Consider the following 16706-nt stretch of genomic DNA (forward strand, 5'->3'; position numbering starts at 1 on the left):
ATGCTTCCTGAATACTGTTTTGATTATTTAGGAATGGTTTTAGTATTATCAGTCACTATTTTCCATAGACTGACGTGGATATGTATTTAAAAACTGGACAAGAAAAATGAGTGTTAATAGTCAGCACCATCATTTCACCACTTAAGTGAACTTTATGGAATATAACAGCATCTACCTGGAGCTGTACTGAAGGGACACCCATATATATGCCACGCATGATCTTAAACCCACAAAAATCAGGAAGTATATGAAAGCTGCATCTTCTTTTATTTGTTTGTCTTTGCTGCTTCAACAGGTAATTTCTTTACAATCCAGGTTTTTAGTTTTTCTATTTCATTTCTGCTTAACTCATGATTAAGGTTTGGAAAAGTATGAAGTGATGTTGATACTCCCAGTGACTTTAACATCTTGTTGGTCTCTTCACCCCATGAGCAGAAAACTAGTTCATCAGCAGTTCCATGACACTGAAATAATTCTGGAAGAACACTTTCATTTGTTTTCAAAGCCTAGATGGAGAAGGATGGAGAAGAAATACTGTCAGACACATCAATAAAATTTTTAAAAGAATAGTTACAATTACATGGTGACAATTTACATAGCATTTCTTTTATTAACTTGTGTTTTAGCAGTCATATTGTATGATCTTTACAAAAGCAAACAAGGGAATACTGAAAAAACTGCACTTCAAATTCCAATGTGCTAACTCTTGACAAACAATAGGGTTTACTTTAAGGCCTATATCCCTCTCCAAATAAGAGAAACAGAAAACATTCATGACAGCAGATGGAGCCCATGAGTATTTTAATTCATCACAAATTTTCAAAGAATAATTACACTTACACAGGCTCTCTAAGGACAACTTGCAAACCATTTCATTTGTTAATCTACCTTCTACACTGACTTACTTTGAATAAAATAATTGTACTGTCTGTGCAAAAAAGCAACAAAACATCATGTAAGGACAGCTTTAAAGCCTTACTTCCCTAATACTCCGCTTATCTATTTCCAGGAAGTATCATATGTTTAGAATATTCATCAATTGCCTCAGATGAATAAACACGCTATACTCAATTTTAATTATCATGTTTTTCTGTTAAGTCTACCACACACTTACCTGGTAAACAGCAGAGTCTTTATTGAGAAAACTAGACAAAGCAAAGACTCCTGCCAGATCTCGATGAAACCTATATGCTAAATGCATTGCCATTCCACCTCCCATTGAAAAGCCTCCTAGGATGCAACAAAAGAAACAAAGATTGGATTTTGCTGTATGTCTTTGTAACCCAGTGTCCAATTTATTTTTATCTTCAGACTTGTTTCTTTTATACATGATGCAATCAAAAAACATCCTGAGTAACGTAAAGGTTACAATGATCTTAAATCAAAGCATGATTCAATTAACAAGTTGGATACTAAAGTACTGTTGAAGATTCATTACTGAGAGAGAAAAATAATAATAATAAAAAAATCAATCAGCCAAAATGCCATTACTTCAGAAGCTATTTGTGTATGGTCCCTACCAGGTAGTTGAACACCACTGCCACATATTCTCTAACATTAACAAAGCAAAACTCTACTAACAGATCATTCTCCCTGCTTTTTTATTCAACTTTTCCCCTAGGTTAGCAGCATTCACACATGAAAGATACATATCACTATTGTACATAATCAATGAACACTCACCACATTAGACTAGTACACAGAGGTTGAGGGTTTTTTGTTGTTACACCTTAGGATATATAATAAATAGGCAAAAACTGCAGTGTACCCCACCTGAGTTCTAAAAGTATGTCTGAATTAGTGGCCTTCTCTGTTCCATACGTCTCTTCAGCTGAGCTAATTCCTCACATTAGGTAATTCCTCGGGGATGATTTTTACATGACAAATGCTTATTCATTAGGAAAGAAATCCAGACTACCGCATTACTTCACAAGGACACAGTACACAGGCTGTTATATTGACCAGGGTGAAGAATGACCAACTGCTGAAATCTCTTCTAGCACAGAGATAGCAACCAGCAGAAAGGTTATAACTGCAGCTCTACTTAGGGCAGCATTAGCATCCCGGGTGCTGGTGATACGATTGGTCTGTGCCAGGTAGTTAACTGGTGTGAAGTAGTTGCAAAATTCTGAGTCCAGACCTTTTCACACAAGACACATGAAATTGGGGGTTGAAGAAGAAATGCAGAAATAGTAGACAAAATAACCAAACCATTTCAGCTTGTTATCTTTTTGAAGCAATTAAAATGAAACTCCAGAATGGGAATGGCTCTTTTGCAAGGGCTACATAAGTCCTCTGGGGTTGATTTCTGCGCTATGCTGAAGTTTAACATGGGTGCTAAACAAAACCCAGGCAGGAAGCAGTGCACCAAAACTGAGCCCTGTGACACCCTGCAACTTTGGTACTTCACTGGATCCTGGGACCACACAGGAAATCTCTGGCACAGACAAGCTCAGAGGCAGAAAAGGCTGCACTTTGTAAATATTAGTTGGGTCATGGTGAGACTGTTCCTAATGGGGAATCCTCCTCCAGCATGTTTATCTGCAAGTCCCAGCAGATCCGAGGCCCTTCTAGCTCACACTCCATCCCATGTTATGACTGGAAGATTTGGCTGGATTCATGTAGGAAGTTTTCCTGAAAACACTAGACTAATCCAGGCATGAAGTGTTGGTTTAGTGGTGGACTTGGTAATTTTAGGTTAATGGTTGTACTGGATGATCTTAAAGGTCTTTTCCAACCTAAACAATTCTATGATTCTATGATTCTCCCACACAACATTATTTTTTGATTTCTGATCAGAATTTCTACTGAATTTCTGATTCTTCTTTCTATTTACTGTCACCTTGTAGCCTTAAGAGACAATTATGACCAGAAGCAGTAACTGCAGGTTTCCAACTTACAGAACTTGGATCTTATGGAGAAAGAGCAAGACCGCACAACGTGGAAGACTGGAGTCTTGCTTTTCTTTTTCAAACACAGTCCTTAATTGAATCAGGAGAGCTGTATCCTCAAACTAGGACATATACCTGGGATCCCCTAGCTATGCACCCAGGAGGCTGATAATACCCTGATAATTGTCTTTGGTAAATAAAGCCAGGACATACTATTTACCCTATGAATCAATCTTTAACCAGTTCAAAGTTAACTGCAGTATGTCTAAGTGCCCAGTGGCAGTTCAGAAACAAAGGTAGTTGACGAAAAGTAGGAATGAATGTGGGCAAACAAGTTCAGAGCACATCTTAAAAACCTCACACAGCCCACATCACCTGAAAGTTTGAATAAACTTGTCTTCACAAGAATAACAGTTTTGAAAATACTACTGCAAGCCTTTCATCTGCATCACTATTTCCTACCTGACATGTTCTCTTGTCACATATAAAAGAATTCTACAATAAAAAAAATTGCAGAAGTGTCATATTAATCACAAAAATTCAACACCCCTAACCCCACATTCAGAGAGAAAGAAAAATACAGCCTTCTGAGGAAATATATAAAATACAACAGCTACACAAAGTGCAAAGTTACTATGTAAACATCATCATCTTGTGCTGAAGCTTCTTTCAGATTTCTGTGGAATCTGATCATTCTTTTCCTTTTGATCATTCTGAATGTCATCCCCAAGCCCAAAAAACAGCACTTAAGAGACTCTTAAGTAGCACTCTAAGAGACCATTTTGCATTTGCTTACAAATAAATACAGATATACTTTGTCCACATATAAAATGAAGTCCATTTTAAGTATTTTAGAATACAGGAAAAAAAGCTGCATTGAAAACTCATTACTAGTTTGTAAATGATTTAATCTAAAATTTTGTACCCAGTTAGTCACAATTTGGCAACACTATCTGCAATTACTCACCAGCAGTCTTTGACAATGCAGTCACCTTCTGTTTAGAAGAATATTAGGTAATGGTTCTTTTATGTGGCTCATACTACTATAAGAAAATGTAATACAAAGGACTAGTTCTTTGAATTTGTTTTTCCAGGGGAAAACCTGAAGTTTATCACTTGATACCACAACAATCTCTGAGTAAATGCCATAGAGTAAATGCTTCAGAAACAGCAATTTGAATAAGCATTCGTAGTTGGAGACAATTTTTTTTCGATTACAAGAAGTATTTCAGTATAAGCATAAATTTGACATAACACATAAAAGACATGCTCAGTCAAGAACTTTTGTAAGAATTCAAATTTTGGATTAAGGAAAAATAAGAGGCAGATACAGATATTACACAAAACGAATGTATGACGTGACAGTCAGAATGTAAGCAAAACACAAAAGTACAAATATGCTTATGTACCCCAGTGATCTTGGCATAAAGAATACGTAAACCTCACAGCAGTGCTAAGCAGATAGTGTCATGAGTGTTAATCAAGATGAAAAATGACATGACAACATTTCAAACTTAGATGGGCAGAACATAGCAAGCCCTTCGCTTGAGACCAGTCTATTTCCAGGAAGTATAAAGGCTGTGCACAGAAGTTCAAAATTTGCCAGTTAGGTTTCACATAAAAAGTACATTCATTATCCCTTTTTCCCCTTATATCTATTTTTAAAGAAGTCTGTGATTAATGCTTCAAAACAGTTCAAAAGTGTTGGGTCTACAATGCTCAGGATACCAGTTCAGTAAAGCATCTAACTATTTGCATTAACTTTCCTGCCTTACAAAGGAGGTTTACCCACAGGCCTAAAGGTAAATGCATACAAAACAGACTCAATTAAGCACTTTTCTTTCAGTTGCAAAGAAAGGTCACTCAAGTACACATTTATGACCTCAAATCTGCTCTGTGTAGTGCTGGTTTCCAGGCAATACCCCTTTGCAGTGAGAAGAAAGCTGCTTGTAACTTGCTTTGCTAGTTGAGAAAGATCTGCTGAAATCACAGGATCATCACACTTCCAAATTAAAGAATTCGAATCAGAAGGAAACTCCCGTGCAATACTTTACTAAAAACAAAACATTCTTTGCCGGAATATCATCTGTAACTATGTTAAGGTAACCCCAGGCATATGATGATGTAATACAGAGTGAACAGAGACTGAATTTCTCATACGTAATTTATTCCTGCTTGAATAAAATAGAAACCTTCATCACAGCTGCCATTTTTCAGTGATAAAACCTGCTTTCCAGAGCCTGTAAATGGCCTTAGGAGCACTTTAAATATCGAAGTGTTTGTATAAAACCTTGAGCTCACTTCTGCTAAATGATTTATATTAATTTGCTCCTCATTTGTATCTGTCTGAAATGATAATCTGGTCCATGATGACACTTCAACGTTATACTGAGTTCAGGAAACCAAATATTTACCTACTGTCAAACTTCAGCTTTATTCATTTCTTTGTATTTTGTCTAACAATGTTTGGGTTTGTATCTCAGAAAATGACTAACTTTATTATCTAGCACAAAGGTTTCTTTATTTAGTCTCTCTCTTGTGTCCTGTATACATGTGAGAATGCTAAAACCTCTGCCTTCTCCCTTATGCTCCACTTCAGTGCCTGTAATGACCTATTCCTGAGTTCAGAAAGCTCTTTAGGTTTTCCTTCTCTTTACAGAAAGAACACCTCTCTAACAAACAAAAGTTTGACACTGCTAATTGATTCCTGAGTAATATAGATCTGACTTAGTCAGTTTGTTATAGATAATGATAATGGACTTAGGAAACAAGCCAGATCACTTTTTAGGTCTTTCCATCATAGTTTTAAAACATGATCAAAACTGTTTTCCACACTAGAAATCACAGCCACAGGAAACTATTTTAGTTATTAACCACATTTAGTTCATGAATTCTGCCATCTGCACTGAGTACAGATCCTCTGCTCCTTGCAGAGACAGACCTTGAGCTTTTCTTGCATGAATTTGAGTGGCAGAGGTAGAAACTGCTTCATTACAGCACAGAACCAAAAGAGGAAGAGGAGAAGCTAAGCCCCAGACTTTGATAAGGATTCCGACTTGGGTGTAGTGGTGGGTTTTGGGGTGTTTATTTTAAGCAGTATTTCTTCACTAAGTTTCTCTCTAGTAGTTCTTCATCTTCTCTGCATTTCTTCAAATTTATCAGTACAGCTTTGTGTGGCAAGAGATGAATGCTACAGCGTACAGTGCCTGTGCCAGCACAGTGCAACGAGAGACAAATACTCTTCTGCTGTATAAGGCTACACCAGCAGAGTTAGAAATTGTCTTTGCCCGTTCTGTTATCATCACAATACATTACATACTCATGCCTCATTTTCTTTCCATTCTCCCAGCATTTTTTATTCTCAGTTTCTCCTTTCTTTAGATATTTCAACTTAAGAGTTACTTTAATCAGTTTATTATCAGGAATTTTTCCCTAAAGCTATATTTCAGTTTACTTTCCGGTCTCCCTAGGGACTTTCTGTGATTTACCTTCTATTAATTGTAACAGCAAAACCTTGTTCTACACATCATCTGCAAAGAAGCTGACTTTCTGTTTTGACCTTCCTTTCATCCATGAATTGAAGTATTATATACATTTAACAGTGTTCATATATGAGTATCAGTGAAGACTACAAATGCCAGTGGAACAGCAAATTCCCTTCTCCACAGAACTCCCCGAACACTGCTCCTGTGTAAGTGCTCAAACACGTACTTTGTTTCAAGTGAATTTCCTCACAGCAAGCGATTTTCTCCTTTTAATCTATTAATGAAACTTCACTAAACACTAACCTTACACGCTAGCAGAACTGCAATGAATGGTTTCCACCTTTGACAGCCTTTCTATTCTGCTTGTTACTCAGCAACTGAGAGTCTTCACAAGAACAAAGGCAACTTCCCTTGACTGGCTCAGCCACTTCCTCTTGTTAGGAACATGAATCAATTTCCTATCTTTCTCACCGACCAAAACACATTTTGAAATGCATATTTAAGTGGTATAAGTTTTACTGCTTTCTTGTAAAAACAAGTATACAACAGTTTCTGATGTATCATTCCACAGCAAAACCAGAACCAGTTATGGTTTTATTTTCAACTGATATGGGTAGTAGAAGGGAACCCAACATGTGTACCTAAGGAATCATAATTTTTAGCACTAGAAGGAAAATAAAATCCACAAAAAGCCTCAAATCAATTTTTACTAAAATGTTACTCTATCAAATCTATGGCTTGTTTTATTTACCTAGTGTGTTTTCTTGGTTGTTTTTGAGGATTACAGCACAGCCCTGCTGCAACACTTACCTGTCATTTTTACAGTCAGCATAACCACACAACATGGAAAAAGGAAGAGAATAACCTATTCTTTATGCTCATGGTATTCATGATTTTAAACTGAATCACAGAAAAGAAACTAGCAAATAGGCTCTCTAAAGTGAAGAATAGCGAAGCACAGGAACAGGTTGCCTGGGAAAGCTGTGAACCTGCCATTAATGGAGATCTTTTAGAACAAGTCAGAAAAGCAATGGTAAGGATTTGCCTAAATAGAGCTGAACCTGCACTGACACATGAAGATGGACGAGCGAATGTTGTTAAGCCTCGCTCTTCTATGATCCTACAGGCACAACTGTGAAGAAAGTACAGGTTAATGTGCATCCTGTGGCATGTCTACACATGACTCTCAAGCATTCTAAAAGCCCATCCATCCATTTAATTTGCCATTGAATTCAGGCATTTATTAAAGATGAGTAAGCATATGTTTTCAGCAGAGTTTCTACTAAGGCTGATCAGACTTTGATTCCCTTTATAATTCTTTTCTTGCCAAAGCCATTATCTGATGATAATATGTGATGACAATACCATGATTTAATTATTTTTGGTTTTACTGCTGTGAGCCTTACGTACTCCTAACCTTCACTATCGTTTGCTAAGCCTGTCATTCACCACGCAGATCGAAACTGAGAATGTGGCACCTTTCAAAGACCCTTGTTTCTAGATACATTAATACTGACACCGTCACGAGCTGGGAAACAAAGTGACAAGTGGTGGATCCTACTCTGTGGTTAAAATTGTTAGCATTTGTTACCTCCTATTGAATGATTTATGAAGGAAACACTCATTTATTAATGTCTCTTGCTTGCACATCAGGAAGTAAAAAGAGTAGTAGAGATCCAAAAGAAAAATAAATGGCCAGTTCAGGTGCAAACAAACAAGAGGAGCAAACATTTTCCCTGAAGTATAAATTTACATTGCATTTGGACTGACACACTGAAAATTAATGAAATGTTTGCTGGTATTATGGGAGAGATGGACTAACAGTACATAATTTAGATAAATGACAAACCCACATCATGGGTGGTACAGAAAGAGAAATCTGATTTGAATTGCAGTGACAAATGGCAATATAAAACCATGGATTTACTTTGTGAGAGCAAGGTAATAAGTGCCTCTAAATGAAAGACAATGTTTTCCTAATAAAGACAGAAGATACAAGATACTATCAGTGACAACAAAAGGCTTAGAAGCCAAAGATGTAAAATACCAAGACTGTAGGTGAAGTAGTTTGCCCAACGTTTTAACGATTTATTGTTGATTTTTTTATCTTCCCGTATTTACAGAATCCTCTTTCTCTGGGATGTCAAAGCCAAGATATTTCTTCCCCATCCCATTCTCACACACACAGAGAGAGATGGAAATGCTAATATTTACAAGAAGCACAGAACTTTCATGTTACTTCCACCATGGTTCAGTAGCTATGTAAGAAGTCTAGCAGTAAACAAAAAGTGGTTGTGTGTCTTGTGTTATTGTTACAGAACAAGGGGTCAGGAATCATGCATGTGTTTTTTGGCATACAGTCAAATCTACAGGACTGTTATGGAAAGTTTATTTTCACTGGCTGCTTACACAAGTGACTACAGGTGGCAGAGACCAACACGCTTGGATCAGCATTTCTCCGCTACACAAAAAGGGAGTTGTAAAAGTAGGAAAGTAGTGCTAAATCAAGAACAAAAAAAAGAGAACAAAAAGACTGCCTTTCACTGAAGTGTAGTTGACTAAAATGAGCACTACTGGAATGCTCCAAATGTGAAGTGGCCATTTCTTTCAAGAGCTTCTAACGTATTCCTGAATAAGATTGTTGAAATCTTTGATGATTTCCACCTATGTGGAGTTACAGTGCACAACCACTACGGAAGCAGTTAAAAAATACCCAGCCAAACACACACAAGAAAACAAAAGAAAACCACCACCACCTAAAACCAACTCAGCTTTAAAAAGAAAAAGAAATGATTGTCCCACATTTCAAACTGTGGTTATTTGCTTGTTTACCTAATTTAGCAATGAATTCAGGCATTTATAGAAAAGGAATACATGCAGTTTTTAAGAAGGGATACTATCAAAGCTCCAAGTGTCAGAGTTTGACTAATTTTATCATTCTCTTTTATTGCCAAAGTCAATATAAACCTACTTACAGGATTATTTGCAAGAAATGCTTTAGCCAGGAAGACCAGCAAGAGTAACTCAACAGGAATGTTTGGCTAAAAAGTGACTTCCACTATCAAATTCTGGGGATGATATAATTATTTTTGAACAATTATATATTGCAGTCAGTCTCCCTTCCTTCCTCCTTCAAGGTCAGGGGAAATAAACCTTAATGAATCAGAAGTCTACTTCCTTCAAAAGACTTCTGTATTAGTAGGAAAGCAACTCATTAAACTGTCAGGAAATAGGAATGGGTAGATGAGCTGTGTAGTACTGTGTGCTGGTTGTTAGACTGAACTGATATGGAGGTTTTAATAATAAGACTTTATTTACCTCCAGTGAATTAAGTAATTTAATTCTTTAGAAGTGGATTCATAGAGCAGCTGTTAAAAACAAGGCTGCACCAGTATTTTTCTTGATATAGAAAAAGAGGAGTGGCATTGCACAACCTCGACTCCACCCCCAGCTTTCGAGTTCTGCCCTACAAGCAGCCACTTGTGGATTTCAGAGCTAACTGTGCTACCGAAACAAACAGCACAGGCTATAATTTCTTTCAGAACAAATGATCTTACTGTACCCACAATCTTGAGCCTTGTGGAAAGTTTGAATGGCTCCAGAAGGAGAATCATCCCCCAGAACACCAGGTGTTGGGCTTCTCATTTTCCACTGCTTGAGAGCCTGCTCCTGCTTCCCCTTTCTTCCCACTCACTCTCCGTTGCACAGTGCTCCCTCAGATCTTGCCTTCTTACCCCACACCTCTGAGCTGTCAGCAGCTACCCACCTTCCTGCTTGCCTAACACCTCGCTTGCCCTCATCTAACAATATCTGACACTCATCCTCAGCCTGTAATTTCTAGTCTGCTATTCCATATAAAACCATAACCTTCAATCTTGTTACCCACCTCATACTCATTTTGTTTTCTTTCCACTCATTAAAACTCCCACTCATTACAAAATAGACAGTCCCACAACCCAGTTCTCTTTAACTCTTTAACAACCATCTCATTCCATGTAACTCCCTCTTCATGCAACTGCTCTGCTCTCTTGGCTTCTGTGACCTACCTGAAAAGGCCCCCACTGCTCTTCACAAACACCCAAGCCCTCCAGTCTCTTCTCTCAACTATTTTGTTTCTATTTTCTATAATAAGATACATACCAGTATTCCCATTATAGATCTCCAACATGATACCAGGTCACTGAATGCACTGGGGAAATACCCACAGCAACATTTCACTGTGGTTTCCTCTGCTCTAAGTCTTTCCCGTCACCTCCAGAAGGCTGCCTCCTCCAACTCTATCACGCCAGTACTCACAAATCCACTTTCTGCTCCCCACTCGTCACCTCAAGCCTCCTCTTCTTGTACCAGATGGATGTTCCTGACTTTTTCAAAGAGAAATCTAACAAGATCTGACATGATTTAGTTCTTCAACATTCTAAGCAAGTGACTGTATCTTTCATTCTCTCCTGCACACCAATCTTTCCCTAACTTGGAAAAATTTCAGGCCACCCATTTCTTACTTTTCCAGTGGAGGCTACAGTTTGGTGCAGACATACTGACTATATCTTCATAACCAAACCCTGGCATCATATTCTCTTTTGATCAACAATATTATAAAGCTGCCAGGTGCCTTTACAGAATTTCTGATTTCCTGTAAGAGACAATGCCAGAAGACAGGCAATTATTTGCACAAAGTCCCATCTAAAACAACTAAGTATGTCACATTAGGCCGACCTAGACTGATACTAAACCCAACCTTTATGCACAGAAACCTTACAGGATCTCTAAGCTTCATTCTCCACTGCATCACACACTCGTTAATCATCCAAACCAGTGCAGAGAAGACAGAAAGCCCTCATGGAAGAACACTTAATGTTGTGCTGGCACAAGTGACACAATTCATGTTCCACTAGCAAATTTCTCATGCATCTACATGGGTCCCCTTCTGCACTTTGGATGGACCTAATTCAGGGCTGCTTTATTTTGTTTGTTACATGAATATTAGATTCAACTGTGAGAATGCATGCATGTAGTCTCTGTAACAGAGGCAAGGAAACAGTGCCTTACTCTAGAAGCCTGAAATCAAAGCTCTCGGAGTGAGAAAATAAGTATAATTATTTCTGATTTACAGATAAGGAATGCAAATACACAGACACGGGGACTTCCAAAGAATCTACAGGCTGAAGCAATTGGTGCATACCAACTTCCTTACTTGGCTTATAACTTGTAAAACAACTTTCATGCTCTGCAGTCTCACTAGATCTGATTTTGAAGGCTACAGAGAACAGACAAAAGCCTAGTAGCAAGATGGATCTGTACACAGAACATCTCCCAGCTCACCCTACAGAAAAGCACCTGCGCTTCTTCAGCTGTTTCCAAGCCAGCAGGTATAACACAGGAAAGACAGATCAAAGAGACTGTGCTGACAGCCATCCAAAACAATGCATTCTGCAGCCAGGGCAATGAGCCAGAAAGGGAAAGTAAACAGAGGCCTTCAAAGAGCAACATGGGGCTGGACCAAGAAAACATGTAGGCTGAATGGCAGTGGCTCCACCGCACAGGATTTTGATGGCATGACTCAGTTGGCCATAAATTTATAAGTTCCCACATTGAGAGATTTTTCCCCAACCTGAAATAGTTTGTGGTCTAGGGATGGGACATGGAGCCAAGGACTCGTGAATTCTCATTCCCGCTCTGACAAAGGTTACTCCATTCCCTCAACTCCTGTACCTCAAAATCCCACTATCTGTTTCACAGAAGTACTCTGAAAGTTACTGGAAATTTGTGGAAATTAAGAGGGGCAGGAAGACAGACACATATGAACTATGACAGCTAATATTTCATTTGTTATCAAGTGTCAATCTTTAGTGATGTGTAACATGCGAATCTCTTCCCCATGAATTAACCCAAAATGATTAGAGCAGTAAGGAAAAGCTCACGATTATTTATACGCTACAACTCCACTCTCCAAAATACAAATCATTTTGGGAAAGTATGTTCTCCATTCCTTGAAAAGGGCTAAAAGGAAATAGTACAAATATATACTTTTTAAAGTAAATCACTGCTACCCTGTATTTTAAATAATGATTGCAAATTACTATTTACAATAAAAACAGTTTTAAGTCACATCAGCAATAAACGGAGAGCCAAGGAGGATCGCCATCCCTTGCTGGATGTGGGGGGGAACATTGTCACCAAGGACAAGGAAAAGGCTGAGGTATTTAACGCCTTCTTTGCCTCTGTGTTTAACAGCCAGACCAGTCATCCCCAGGGTACTCAGGCCCCTGAGCTAGAAGATAGGGATGGGGACCAGAATGGAGCCCTCATAGTCCAGGAGGAAGCAGTTAACAACCTGCTATGCCACCTGGATGCTCACAAGTCTATGGGGCCAGATGGGATCCACCCGAGAGTACTGAGGGAGCTGGCAGAGGAGCTTGCTAAGCCACTTTCCATCTTCTATCAGCAGTCCTGGTTAACAGGGGAGGTTCCTGGTAACTGGAGGCTTGCCAATGTGACGCCCATCTACAACAAGGGCCGGAAGGAGGACCCGGGAAACTACAGGCCTGTCAGCCTGACCTCGGTGCCGGGAAAGATTATGGAGGGGTTCATATTGAGTGAACTCAACAGGCAAGTGCAGGTCGACCAGGGGATCAGGCCCAGCCAGCATGGGTTCATGAAAGGCAGGTCCTGCTTGACCAACCTCATCTCCTTTTATGACCTGGTGACCCGCCTGGTAGATGATGGAAAGGCTGTGGATGTCATTTACCTGGACGTCAGCAAAGCTTTTGACTCTGTCTCCCATAATATTCTCCTTGGGAAGCTGGCAGCTCATGGCTTGGACGGGCGTAGTCTTCACTGGGTAAAAAACTGGTTGGGTGGCCGAGCCCAGAGAGTTGTGGTTAATGGAGTTAAGTCCAGTTGGCAGCCGGTCACGAGCGGTGTTCCCCAGAGCTCTGTTTTGGGGCCAGCCTTGTTTAATATCTTTATCGATGATCTGGATGAGGGGATTGAGTGCACCCTCAGTAAGTTTGCAGACGACACCACACTGGGTGGGAGTGTCAATCTGCTGGAGGGTAGGATGGCCCTGCAGAGGGACCTGGACAGGCTGGATCGATGGGCCGAGGTGAACTGGATGAGGTTTAACAAGGCCAAGTGCTGGGTCCTGCACTTCGGTCACAACAACCCCATGCAACGCTACAGGCTTGGGGAAGAGTGGCTGGAAAGCTGCCTGGCCAAAAAGGACCTGGGGGTGTTGGTCGACAGCCGGCTGAACATGAGCCAGCAGTGTGCCCAGGTGGCCAAGAAGGCCAACAGCATCCCGGCTTGTATCAGGAATAGTGTGGCCAGCAGGAGCAGGGAGGTGATTGTTCCCCTGCACTCAGTGCTGGTGATGCCGCACCTCGAATACTGTGTCCAGTTTTGGGCCCGTCACTACAAGAAAGACATTGAGGTGCTGGAGCGTGTTCAGAGAAGGGCAACAAGGCTGGTGAAGGGTCTAGAGCACAGGTCTTATGAGGAGCGGCTGAGGGAACTGGGGTTGTTTAGTCTGGAGAAAAGGAGGCTGAGGGGAGACCTTATCGCTCTCTACAACTACCTGAAAGGAGGTTGTAGTGAGGTGGGTGTTGGTCTCTTCTCCCATGTAGTTAGCGATAGAATGAGAGGAAATGGGCTCAAGCTGCGCCAGGGGAGGTTTAGGCTGGAAATTAGGAGAAATTTCTTCACGGAAAGGGTAGTCAAGCATTAGAACAGGCTGCCCAGAGAGGTGGTGGAGTCACCATCCCTGGAAGTGTTCAAAAACCAGGCAGATGTGGCACTTTGGGACATAGTTTAGTCTAGTCTACCCTTGATTGGTTTAGAGTGGACTTGGTAGTGTAGGTTAATGGTTGGACTGGATGATCCTAAAGGTCTTTTCCAACCTAAATGATTCTATGATTCTATGATTTTTGAGGACACTGCTTGCAGTTAGCCACATTCTCCACTTGATACAGGTTTAAATAATGATTTAATATTCTTGCAGATTGGCTGCTGAAGGGGCTGTTCAGCAGCTGCAAGGCATGCTCACAAGCTTTCAGGATGGAGTAAATTCAAAGTAGATGACCTCTTAACAATTAAAAAAGATTAAAATAAGCACATTAAATATAAGTCTTTCTTACCTATTAGTATCCTGTTCTTTGCAATGCCATTTTTAATCTCATCGTTGATCAAGTCTGTAAGAACCTGGCACATAGAATCAATACTTTCAATGTGTTCTGGACAATCATTAGAGATCTTATGTCTGTCAAACCACACATTGGAAAAGGCTCCTTTCATAGGTGTATAAGGCCTGGAGAGGTGGAAGGAAAGAAAACAAATATTAACCAAGCATGAGATCAAAAGCCTTCAGCATACTTGATAAATAAAAACAATTCCGTTTCTCTCCAGCAAAGGAGAGAAGGAAACTCTTTCAGGTCTAACTCAACACACATCCAGTCACACTGCATTTCCTTGCATTCAAAACACTGTCCTTCAAGAATGAAGACAGCATTTGGAAGCTGTATAAAATGCAAGTTTCAGTCAGTTCAATGTCAAGGTTGATCAGGTCAGCTAAACATTTTAAATCCAAACCCTGTCAAGAGGTTCTTAATCCTAAACAAAGTTAGGGTTGAAATCCACCTTGGAATAGGACTATCTGAAGTAACTGCTAAACAAGACAGCTTTGCAGGAGCTAACTTTAAGGGATTCAGTTGTCTCATTCTTGCTGAAATTGACAGGAAATGGGTATCATGAACCTCTAGGTATTTACAAAAATTTATTCTGTCAATTTTTCTTTTTCTTAAATAAATACAGCCATCCTCACGTTAATGGGGCAGGTATCTCATGAAAATAACTGAAAGAAATGCCATGTTGCTTATTGGATTGGTGCACAGACACAAATTAGAGACATAATGATACTTCCCCCCATAACACTGTGTTGTCAGATTAGTATTTTAAGTACTTTAACATGCTGCCCAAACCTCAGATAATCAAGGAAGCTACAATTCAAAGCAGCCTTTTCTTTGTTTTTAAATAAAGATGATGAATAGAGCCCTGAAATCCCAAGAAAGGTGACCTAATTGCCTTGCAATGGCTCTAGAATTTAATACCAAACATACTGCTTTGAGATCGACGCTTCATCTCAAAACCAAGCCCCTTAAAAATCCTTAATTGCAATTTTTAATGAGGGGGCACATTTTTCATTTTTACTTAAGCTCAGATCAGATTACAATCGTTGCCTATAAACAGACAACCTTTGATAAATTTGTCTAGATGGGAACCCACTGAAGATGCTAACATCGACTTCTGTGCTCTCTCTGGATTTTTTTCAGTACTAGGATTAAACAAAAACACAGCTAACCTAAAATGAGAAAGCCAGTATTTCAATTATTCTTAATGAAGGAACAAATTCTGCCTTTATTAATACCAGAGAGGTTTCACATATGTAAATGGCTATTTCTAAACCAGAAATACTGCCACTAATACGAGCATACAAGATGCAGTATACTATTTCCATCACTCAGTCACACAAGTCAAAAATGAGAGAAGACAGATTTTCTCCTGCCCAGTGGCATGAATATGAAACAATTGAAGTCCGTGACTTAAAAGCTGCTAAGCCAAATATAAAGAAAGAGGCAACAAGCAGCAACAGATAGGTACAGACAGACTACACTGTTTCATCTTTTTGAGCACAGCTGCAGGAACAAGTATCTAAAACCCACAACAATCTACTGTTATTCAAAATGTCATACAAGTATGTGGTCAAGTTTAGTACAGTGTGTGCCTTAAGTAGCCCCTCAATTGCTTAATTCAAAATAAACCACATACTTAAGCACCAGAATTAACAAATTCTTTTTTTTCAAGTTAGCCCTTACTTGTCTATTAAAAAAAGGTAACTCCTAAAGTAAAGGCTATTCAGGGGAAATATTTTGTACACTCAACAAGTTAAAGCTAAGTTTAAGTTTAAAGAATGTTATTAAAATGGTGTGGTTTGTTTTTTTGTTTTTTTTTAAACTTCTCTTTACTATTACCACTGTCTCCAGGAGTCTTCCCAAATGAATTGGTCAATGCCTAAGAAACAAAATTATAACTCTCTAATAGACAAAAGTAAATTTCTAAGAGGAGACATTCCAGTCAAAAATATCAACAACAGCAGAATCAGTGGAGTTTCTGGAAGCCACTTGGGCAATGTGATGTGCAACAGACTAAGTGCTTGGGAAAACAGCATTTAATTCACAATTTTAGCTTCTCTCTCAACCACTTTTACATCAGTCCTGGTTAAAATGCTTAATGACCAGAGTGCTTCATTTTCTAGTAAAACCAGAGTACCTGATAT

At 39.3% G+C, this 16706-nt stretch overlaps 1 protein-coding gene across 1 annotated transcript in view; it reads right to left on the reverse strand.

Annotated features, from left to right (window-relative positions):
- Positions 1–212: 212 nt before the first annotated feature.
- The window catches only part of LYPLAL1 (lysophospholipase like 1), a 29222-nt gene continuing 12728 nt past the window's right edge, over positions 213–16706 (reverse strand). The window contains exons 3-5 of the mRNA XM_075708090.1: positions 14512–14681; positions 1115–1230; positions 213–506 (exon numbers count right to left, since the gene is read on the reverse strand). Coding sequence (XP_075564205.1) covers positions 267–506; positions 1115–1230; positions 14512–14681 — 526 coding nt within the window. The 3' untranslated portion in view covers positions 213–266. The remainder of the gene's footprint in view (positions 507–1114; positions 1231–14511; positions 14682–16706) is intronic.

The sequence above is a fragment of the Pelecanus crispus genome, chromosome 3 (assembly GCF_030463565.1).
Source record: "Pelecanus crispus isolate bPelCri1 chromosome 3, bPelCri1.pri, whole genome shotgun sequence".
NCBI classification, from domain to species: domain Eukaryota; kingdom Metazoa; phylum Chordata; class Aves; order Pelecaniformes; family Pelecanidae; genus Pelecanus; species Pelecanus crispus.